The following is a 10,110-nucleotide window of genomic DNA, read 5'->3' as shown; positions in this document are numbered from 1 at the left end:
GGTCAGGACAAGGGCCACAGCAAAACATTTTTTAGCCACCTAAAAAATTCAGTATAAATCAAAGTGTACACTTTATTTGAATATTTGCTCTTATTTACCTTACACAACAGCTGATGTAGGCAGCAGTACACCAGCAACTCCACCATTCAGTGAAGTAAAATGGTGATGTTTTTCTCAAAGGAGTCTGGTGTTTTTGACATAATGATGGCTTTAAATCACCATCAGTAAACACTGTCATATGGCAAGGTAACGCAGTGAAAATATTATTGGGGGCCTTAAGTGGGCCTTTTTTTAGGTGGCTTAAAACTAATCAATGGAGGCAGAGTTTGCTCAAGGCTGTTTGATTTTATGTACATGAGGCAGCAGTTTTCTACCTAAAAAGTTATTGTAAATAAACATTGTATTCTGGATGTATTGCTGCGTTCAAATGGAACTTGTGAGCTCATAGTTACAACACTGGAAGCCTTTTACATGACATGTTTGCTTTTTAAGCTTTTTTTTAAGCGGTTAAGTCTACTGTGCACGTCTAGAGACCACCGAGGCTCGCATTTTAGCATTAAATGCAACCCGTCTTCTTTGTAGCTTTCTATGTTGTTCCCACTTTACCACCTCAAAGCACATGAACACAACAAAGTCGGAGGAACAACTTTCCAACAGGGAAACTACAACCTTCCTACATCACATAAATGCAGCGTCAGAGGAAAAAGTCGAGGCTATTGGGAATGTCAGCATTTTCCTCAGACATATTGTGAAATTGCAAAGGACAAACTCTATATAACTAAAGTAACAATATATTAACTTAGCATCGACATAAAAAATAAGAGTTTATGACCAGCGCGATGTCTGAAAAACTTGACACAACTCATGGACTTGGAGCTTTCCGAAAATGTCAACTTACCAGGTCGCAAATACCACTTGAACTCGGTAAACAAGACCCCAAGTGAACACCGTCACTCCACTGCTATCATTAGCATGATAGCACAAATTCACTAGAATGCTATTCGTGATTAGCGTCCTAGCATGCTAGCGCGCTAACCGCGATTAGCATAATAACCTTTACAAACTAAATATAAGTACAATATCAAAAATGTTCTCACGCCTTACCTTCTGTAGATAACAATACGTCGTCAACCAGGTGGTATGTTCTCTAGCTGAAAGTATGGGCATTAATTCTCTGCTAACATAAACTGTTTTTACATAGTTAGCTGTGTCTGCTATAAATGAGGCTAATGAGGCTGTAGCTCAGTAGGTGGTGCTAACTATAGCTTGTCTTAAATACCTGTTTTATATTTTCTCTAAAACGTGTTTTTATTTGTATAATTTTGAATTTCATAGGGTGTTTTCCTGTTATGTAATATTAATTAATTTATATGGTCATTAAAAAATAAGTGGTGGAGGGGGGTCATTTTTCTAATAATTTTGAGTTTTGGGGGAGTTTTGAATTTTACAGGTTTGGGTTAATTTTCTATTCTCTAATTTAGAGGTGTTTTGGGGTGTATTTGAGTTGGGGGGGAGGTCTATTTCTTCTGAGGTGAAGGATCTAAATCCTTCACCACTATAATTTAAAGTTGATCTTTTTTGGGGGGGTAGAATTTTGAGAGCATATGAGTGTTTTCTATTTTTTCTAATAATTTTTCTGTTTTTTTGACTTATTTTTATTTAAGTAACACTTTCAATGCAGAGCTTTGACTTGTAACAAAGTAGTTTCACAGGCTGATATAAGTACTTTTACTGAGGTGAAGGATCTAAATACTTCACCACTGCATTTGAATTCATGCTAAATAAACACATGAATAAATGTGCCTATCAGATGGCTATGAAATAAATCTTTAGAGTTATTGTACTGACAATGGATCAAGTGCAAAACTAGAGAACATGACAGTACACCACTTCACTACAGTAAGAGAACACTAGAGGCCTCTCATAATAATAGAAATAGCTTGGGTTTTCATGGTGCCTCTCACGAGACTCAAGGACACTTAACATAGAAGAGTAAACAACAAAAAAGGGACAGTCACAGGACAGTACCCTGGAAACCAAATACTGATTTATATAACTTGATTATTACAGTAATAAAATGAGAAATACAGCTTCTAAATCAACATTACAATCATTTAAAATTCAGTGCTGCTTGTTTTCTAACATTGCCAAAATATACATGTTGAAGAAGGGCGCCTGGCCTGAAACATCTGTGTGGCTTAATTAAAAATTCAAATCAGAGTGCTGTGCAGAATAGTATCACATGCAGTTGATAATCCAAGATAAGCATACAGAAGGGACATTTAAGGGTTTTTCTCTGATTTATGACACCAGTGACTCAGGGAAACCAGAGGGCTCTTTTGGGGGTTGTCCCTGCTTAACTGGGAGGTGTTTTGCTTTCTCTTTGATTATAAGTTGCAATTATACCTCATTCAAGATTTCACTTAAATCTCTGTAATCTACATTACAACTAAATTAACAAAACACAACCGGGGGGAAAATTAGATCTCTAATTAGGGACACGAAAATGATTAATAACCTCTGCTTCTATTTGGCAAAACGCCACCCATCTGGCACCCATATAGGCTGAAACAAAGTCTAAAAAGCATGTGCTGTTACTACTTGACCCCAGGTCTGGGCTTAGCATGCCAAAACAATACCAGGACGAGCCGAGCTTCCCAGTGCAGCAGTGGAACACAAATAGTAACTTCTAGAAGCCGCCACTACAGAGGAGAAGGGAAACTGAAGGAGGAGGAAAAACAGCAGGACGAAGAAGAGGTGGAAATGGGTGGTGGCCAGGAAGTGGGACTCTTCCTGCCCTAATCACAAGTCAGAGAGTGTTTCCTTTCATTGTAGGAGCTCTAGATCCATTAACCAGCGAGACTCTTGCGTGCACACACACACATGCACACAGGAACACCACATACACATCCTTATATTGAAATGTTTTATAGACGCATTTTTAGACATAAATATATATATATATATTACGTTAGTACAATCAAACATTTTGTTGATTGACACACTGAGCCGCACACTCATATTCCCACACAGACTGAGTCACAGGTACGCGATCCTACTTGGCAGGGCCCGGCTCATTGTGCAGCCCTTTGGCTCTGCTCTGATAAACACTTCATTATGAAACCCTGAGGACACAGTAAATATTTGCCGGGGCCCTTATCAGGCTGCCTTATCTTGGCGTGAACTCCAGGCACCACATGACTCCTGGGCCCTTTATTTTCTTAATGCCTTTGCCACCGCTGATAACTTCACAGAATAGCCTGCAGAAAACAGTTCCTCTTTTGAAAGGTCCCTGGAAATCGCAGCACCACAACACTAAAATGGATTTGGTCTAGACATGACTGAATATGACTGATCACAGCAGGGGACAGCCGCGTTCTTGCCCCGCTTCAGGCACCATCGTCCCTGTTTTACCTGCTCCAGCGACTGATAGTAGAAACACATTTACAGCTGCGGAGTTAATCAGTTATGGGTTAATGTCTGGTGTTCAGTTCCCAGACTGATACATCCATCTCAGCCCGTCTGACCTCAGCTCAGAGAAAAACGATATCACTCACAATAACAGCTTTCTGATGGATCGCTGTGGAAGATTCATTAGTGAAGCCACATGTCAGGTCATTCAGATGGGATTGACGTACATTGATTTGTCACGCCGGTGAGCAATCGCTCCAGCTGTAAGCCTTTATCACACCCGCCTAGTCTTCATCATACACCCTTAATCTCTGCGGTGGAAAGTACATTTACTCAAGTATCGTACCTGAGTATTGCTCCTCTCAAAAAAGAAGTTGGAGCCTTTTGTTACCATCTGCTAGGAGACATTTCCCCTCTTCAGATGCAGTCGTTTAAATAACCATTTGATACTGAAAATAATCCAATAATTAACACAAAAGAAAAAAATAGGAGAAAATTCCAAAAGGTACATGACGAATTTTGTGAACATTAAGTGTTGTTTTCGTGTTACCTACCCCATTAATCCTCTTATGACCCCTTGTAGGGGTTAGTCAACAAAGTATGTCGGTCAAGAACAACTACTTTTACTTTTGATACTTTAAGTACATTTTGCTGACAATACCAATGTAATCCTACTTAAGGCGGATTTCGAATGTAGGACTTTTACTTGTAATACAGTAATATTTACATCATAGTGTTGGTACTTGTACTTCCTCTTCCAACCTAAGCTAATCTTCTTATGTACTTCAAGTGGCTGCCCCCTGAGGATGGGGGTGTTTTGTGAGTGCCAGTGTACATTATGACAGTCAAAGGGATAGCACACAACATATTTAAGGATTAAAATCTTATCATGATGTCAAGTATCCACACGGACTTGCAGCCTGACATGTTCGACTGACTTTCCTGTGGATCTGGGCTCCTATACATTTTCCATTTTAAAATTCCAGACCTCGTTCCTCAGATGGTGCAGACGTGTCTCTCATCGCCCTCTGTTTATAGCAGAACATTACAGATTATGTAATATTATATACAGTTTATCCAAGGCTATCGCTTTCTTGTGGTGCTGTTGCCTTTTTATGTTTTTAATGAGCTTTCAGGATCAGATGTGTTTTGCATCAGAGCCCACCTACAGTTCACTTCTCCCTTTGTTTGACAGGAGATGGGATTTGGGGTCACGCCTTTCTCTGGAAACTAACAGGTCAGTGCTTCTACTGTATACTTAGGACCAGGGGCCAGAATCTTGCGGCACAAGGCCCCCTGAAGTGTATAAGCCAGGTAGTGGGAGACAGCTGGAGCTCTACTATGTCTGGGACACACTCTGTCCCTCCTGTCTCCAGGTTTTTCCACTAGTATCCCTTTTCCACTAAATTAGCCCTGATTCTTGAACCACTTCTGTTGAGGATTCTTGGACCCCACTTAGTTGCCAAAGTTCCCATTTCAGGTTTAGTTCCAACTGAAAAAAACCCCAACTTTTTACAAACAATTAGGTGCCAGACCCAGAACGGAACTGGTTCCACGTTGGGTGGAAAAAGGGTCTTGGTGACGGTGACAAGACTTGAGATGTGATTCAAGTTCACTCCTTTCTGTGGAAACTAAAAGGTTAGTGCATTTACTGTATACTGAGAACCAAGAGCCAATACTGGCTGCACAAGGGCCCCTGAGCCAGATTGTAGCACAAGACAGTTGGAGCTCCACTGTACCAGGGACACACTCTGTCCCTCCTGCCTCCAGGCTTTTTCCACTGGAGGAGGAAGACAGGAGTTGTGCTGTAATATCTGATGTGATTTTGTGAGCAACATGAAAGCCAGTAGTGTCATTCTTTCTGCAGTTATGCTCTTGAATATCAGCAGTTTATGTTTTTGATTGGATTTCTAGTAGCTGATGGGGTGGGTGTACTAATATGTACATAGGTAGGTTACTGAGGAGGAAGTGGGTATACTCTCCTATATATTTCAGTAGCTTTTGCCTAATAGGTGAGTACACTGACACTAACAGCCAGAAAAAGAGGTGGGTATACCCCATATACCCACTATGCATCTTGCCACACTTGTAGCATCCTCATACCCAAACTGTAAAAGAAATCACAGCCCAACAGTGAGAAGCTTTTTCAAAATGATTTTTATTGGGAGAACTACAAAAAAATGTACAGTACAAAGTTAACAGTCTCACACTCAATTTGTAGTGAACTGACTCCCCAAAAAATATTACAACTCTCGTTGTCTTTTTGTCCGTTTTTTGTTACATTCAAAAAGCTTTACTTCTGATAAAGTAGTCAAAAGTACATAGTGCGCATCCCCCTGTACCTACTATGTACAAACCAAACGTGTTCATCCACTTCCCTCTCCAGCAAACTCAAGACTCAGACTAGATTTCAATATCAAAAAAAGAAAAAAAAAGAAGAAAAACAGAGCAAAAGGAAATCAAAACAATAAAGAGGAATGGGGATTTAGAAAGGTTACGGTTGTTGTTGTCAGAAGTGTCTGAGTGGTAACAACCTTTAAAAATAAAAAATAGTTTCAGAATCCAACACTACATTCAGTTCAACCTGTGTATAAAAGATGCCATGTAGGAAAAATACTTTATTTGGTTAATTTTAAGGCATGTCAAGATGGTGAACCCCATAGGCACTACACAATAATACTGGGGCACAAGGGATTGCTACATTCTTTAGCACGTGGCTGGAATCACAGTGTGACCTCGTGCAAACAGAGAGAAAACAAAAATACTTTTTGGTTAATTTATTGACTTGGGTTCTTTGTCACTGAAGTCTGATCTAGATCAACAAAAGAAGTACGGTTTGGACGGTCTGTACAACCACATCGTTTATACATTCTACAGAAACATCTACATAGGGATCCTCGAGAAAAAAAAAAAGCCTTCTACAGCACTGACACACAACCTCAGGAGCAAACAGCAATCACGCAAACTTTTTTTTTAATAAACGTAAACAAGGAAACAAAATTAATGAAATAAATATCACATACGTTCTCTTAAATTAAGATTTTTTTTACTCATTTACAATAAAAATAACCAAGTGAAGTTACAAAAAAAGGAGAAAAAAAACAAAATATATATATTACTGTGAAAAGAACATACACTCCACTTTATGCAGATTAATAATGGCGATCATAATTTAAACATAAAAGAATATAGATCTATTGCTTCATCATACTTGATAAATACAGTATGGACACAAATTACCAATGTAGCCTATACTTTTTTCACAAGATAATAAATAAGTTAAATAGTCCATAGCCAGTTATGCACAGCTATGTAAATCACTCAAAAACAGCTAAAAAAATATATATTCAACCATCAGCAGTGATTTCCCCGAACAAACCCAACTCAAGAGTGCTTTTTAACCAAGCAACAAACTAGACTAACCAAACGAACCACTGGGTGGCGCTGGGAGAAGACAGATCTGGAATGGAAGTTGAAGCTTTCAGAGAAGAAAAAGAAAAACACACTTTGATAAAAGAAAAAAAAAATGTTACTTTGAGTCAAGGCATATTCTTGGCAGGATGGGAGGAAATCTGAAAACCGCTTACAGTCTCTTCTTCTTGTCAAGTCATGTTACCCACACATCTAATCCCAGGAAAAGTGTGGCTTGCCTGATAGAGCAAAAGGGAGAGGGGGGCTGCCGTGAGCCCTCGGGCAAGGCACTGATGGAATGCCTTCTGTTTGCTATCTAAGTTTTAATACAGCTATATTACATACAAAGAAAAAAATACTAAACTAATGCCAGGTCAAGGACACTTTAAACTGAAGCTTTATTGATCCCTGTGGGTGAAATTCTCTTCTCTTGCCCCCCTCCAGGGAGGTCAGAGCAGGGTCAGCACCCCTGGAGCTGGTAGGGATTCAATGTCTTACTCAAAGGCACTTCGGCAGGGTGGTTTGCTGAAACGGGGTGGAGGACCAGGGGGTGAGGGGGCTTAACCGAGATCCTCTGCTTGAAGGACAGTCTACCTCACTCACTGACACCCCCTGGCTCCTCAACCACCCTGCCTGACCCGTCCATAAATCCATATGACAACAAAAATATGATTAGTCATCTGAAATCGACAGCCTGCTGAAGATTGGCAAACGTCTTCCAGCGTCCAGACTTGGGGACTCGGAGCCGCTGAGGCTCCCGGAAGAGCTGAGGGACCCGCTCACATAGCTCTCCCGGTCAGAGAGCGAGTCTGGCGGGCTGGGAGGGGACTCGAACACCGGCGACTCGCTGAGGCGGCGCAGCGCCTGCAAGTGGCTCATGTTGTAGGTCGGAGGGGAGGGCGGGCACACGCTGCTCTGCATGTTCCCGTAGTAGGCACCGGTAGAGTGGTTGTTAGCGTACCCGCTGGGGGTGTGCACAGCCAGGGGGGCCAGTAAGGCTTTTAAGTCCTGTCCGGGGAAAGAGAAGGCACTGTTGATGCAGGACACGGAGTTGGGTGAAAGCACCTCCTCGTAGAAGCTGGAGGTGGAGGTGCAGGAGGAGGCGGTGGTGGGTGGCGGTGGGGTCCGGGACATGGGGCTGTCGAGCAGTGGAGACTCGAGTCCGTGATGGGTGGAGAAGCCGGAGAAGCTGAGGCTGTGATGAAGCTTTGGTCTGTCCCTCTGAGTGTAGCTGAGCTGCTGCGGCGGGAGGACGTCCCTCTGGTAGCTGCAAAGCTCGCGAGCCGACCTGGACTCCCCCGCCTGCACGTTCGCGTTGGCGGCCGGAGCGGGCCGGCGCTCGTCGGCGTTGTGGATAAAGTGACACCGGGGGCCGTAAGGGCAGAAACCGATGGTGTGGAAGGTGCGGCACGGCTCCGTTTTGTACTTAGGGTGGCGAGACAAGCTCCTCAACTCGTGGTAGCCGTGAGCGAACTGACATTTCTCCCCGTACTTGCACGACCCGTTCTCCTCGAAGGGCCGGCACAGCTCGGTCTTGTAGCGGGTGGAGTTGATCTGAGAGCCGGGCTTCTGCTGCAGCACGCCCCGGTCCCCGTTGTCGCTGTAAGCGCGGTCGCGGAACTTGTTCTCCTTGTTCATGAGGGCCGTGGCGCTGCTGTTGCTGCTCGCTGTGTTCTCCTTCAGGCTGCTGTAGGAGCCCATCGAGTATTTGTTGCCGTTGTTCATCGCCTCCACGTTGCTGGTTGAGTTTCTGCGGAAAAATCCCGGTGTGAAGGGGCCACCGGAGCCCGGAGTCGTGACCGGAGCTCCCACCGCTTTCTTGTCCAGCATGCTGTTGATGTGGAGGGCGTTCATGTTCATGCTTTTATCTTGCTGTAGAGGGGAAAAAATACAAGTTAGCAATGCACTTCAAATTCAGTGTCTATTTTGACCACATGGCATGTTTCAGAACTGTTCGCCTGCGACGTGACAACTTGTTGCAGCATGCTAACTCCGCAAAGCACGCTAACGCTCAGCGAAGTGCCTCACTCTGAGCAGAAAAACTCTGCACTCGGTGTCAAAGTTTTACCTTGTAAAGCATGTCCATGTCGTAGAACGCAGACAAGACAGTCGCAGACATCTCTTTTCCCCAAGCTTGCTGCCGCACTCCCTCTTTCATGGAGGACCGACCAGGATCCTTGAATGCGACGTGCGGAAACGGTAGTTTGTGCCACGACTGGTTTTGGTTGTGGAAAAAAAAGTTGCTTTAAAAGTTTATGTGCAGCTTAAGTCCGTAGAAAAGGAGAAAAAAAGAAGGGGGGATAGGTTTGTATTGTTGAGTTGTAGGTGGCTTTATGTCCTCCCCTCGAGAAGCGCTGAGCCAGAGTGCTTCACTGTGCGCTCGAGCCTTTTTGCCTGGGTATAAATGCCTGGCGGTGGCCAGGGAGGGGCGAGCTGAAGTCGGTGCAAAGTTTTGCGAGGAGCCGCCTCCTCCCCTCCTCTCAGAAAAAAACTTCCATTCACCGGTTGGCCGCCTATTCTTTAACACCACGCCTTGAAATTCAACCCCAGCACCCCCCTCCTCCTCCTCACACCCCTCTAAACTTTTTTTTCTCTTTTAATCACACAACCAATTTTGTGGAAGTTGGTTTTGCTTTTTTGGTTGACTCTCGCTGAGAAAGAATGTGGAACCATCAAGGCCCTGTGCATGCAAGCTGTTCTCCAGCAAATTAACCATTCACACCTGGCTCCTCTAATGAAGCTGCGCTGCTGATCTCACTCAAAATCACCACAGCTGAGCTGAAATGAAATGGAATTTGTGTATCAAACTTCCCAGCAAAGTTGTGGGGTTTGAACTACCAGTGACAAGGCCACCCCTCTAGCCTCTGGACCACCACACTTGGAAGCTGACACATGTATTTGTAATGGAAGGAAACTCTTTGCCTCACCCTCTCTCTCCCTGTGGATGGGGTGAGACCACAAGTATGAGCGGAGAGGAGTCCAGGCAGAGTGCAGCACAATTTTTAGAATCCACTGGTTGCATAATCAACTTCCACAGCAGTCTACTACACATGGAAAAACAGACAACTTCATGTGCCCACATGACCTACTTTTGCATGGTCTGAAAACTTCACCTTCAGATCAGAAATCTGTCACTCCTAAAAGCACAACAGAAACAAAAAATGGATTTAGTTTGGTGAAATCTTTTTGAGCCACTCTTCTAAAGTTCCTCCCTGACTTGTTTTTCCCAATCACAGCCCAGACTGCAGGAATGTGGTTTCCATGTGGTGCGGCGGAGCAACACTGCCC

The 10,110-nt window shown here is 43.5% G+C and overlaps 1 protein-coding gene across 1 annotated transcript; it reads right to left on the bottom strand.

The window, feature by feature from the left end:
• Positions 1 to 6,491: 6,491 nt before the first annotated feature.
• Positions 6,492 to 9,321, bottom strand: zfp36l2 (zinc finger protein 36, C3H type-like 2). The gene is made up of 2 exons (XM_042502351.1): positions 8,891 to 9,321; positions 6,492 to 8,694 (listed from the first exon to the last, which is right to left on the bottom strand). The coding sequence occupies exons 1-2, from the start codon at positions 8,978 to 8,980 to the stop codon at positions 7,495 to 7,497; spliced, it is 1,290 nt and encodes a 429-aa protein (XP_042358285.1). The 5' UTR covers positions 8,981 to 9,321; the 3' UTR covers positions 6,492 to 7,494.
• Between the last annotated feature and the right edge of the window lie 789 nt (positions 9,322 to 10,110).

This window comes from Plectropomus leopardus, chromosome 15 (genome assembly GCF_008729295.1).
Source record: "Plectropomus leopardus isolate mb chromosome 15, YSFRI_Pleo_2.0, whole genome shotgun sequence".
NCBI lineage: Eukaryota > Metazoa > Chordata > Actinopteri > Perciformes > Serranidae > Plectropomus > Plectropomus leopardus.
The sequence above is the reverse complement of the archived record's forward strand: the minus strand, read 5'-3'. Positions and strand labels throughout refer to the sequence as shown.

Bases quoted from the DNA above. Each gene is read 5' to 3' on its own strand.
- zfp36l2 (XM_042502351.1), bottom strand. From the start codon at position 8,980: ATGAAAGAGGGAGTGCGGCAGCAAGCTTGGGGAAAAGAGATGTCTGCG. The intron at 8,695-8,890 runs GTAAAACTTTGA...TCCCCTCTACAG, and splicing joins ACATGGACATGCTTTACAAG to CAAGATAAAAGCATGAACAT.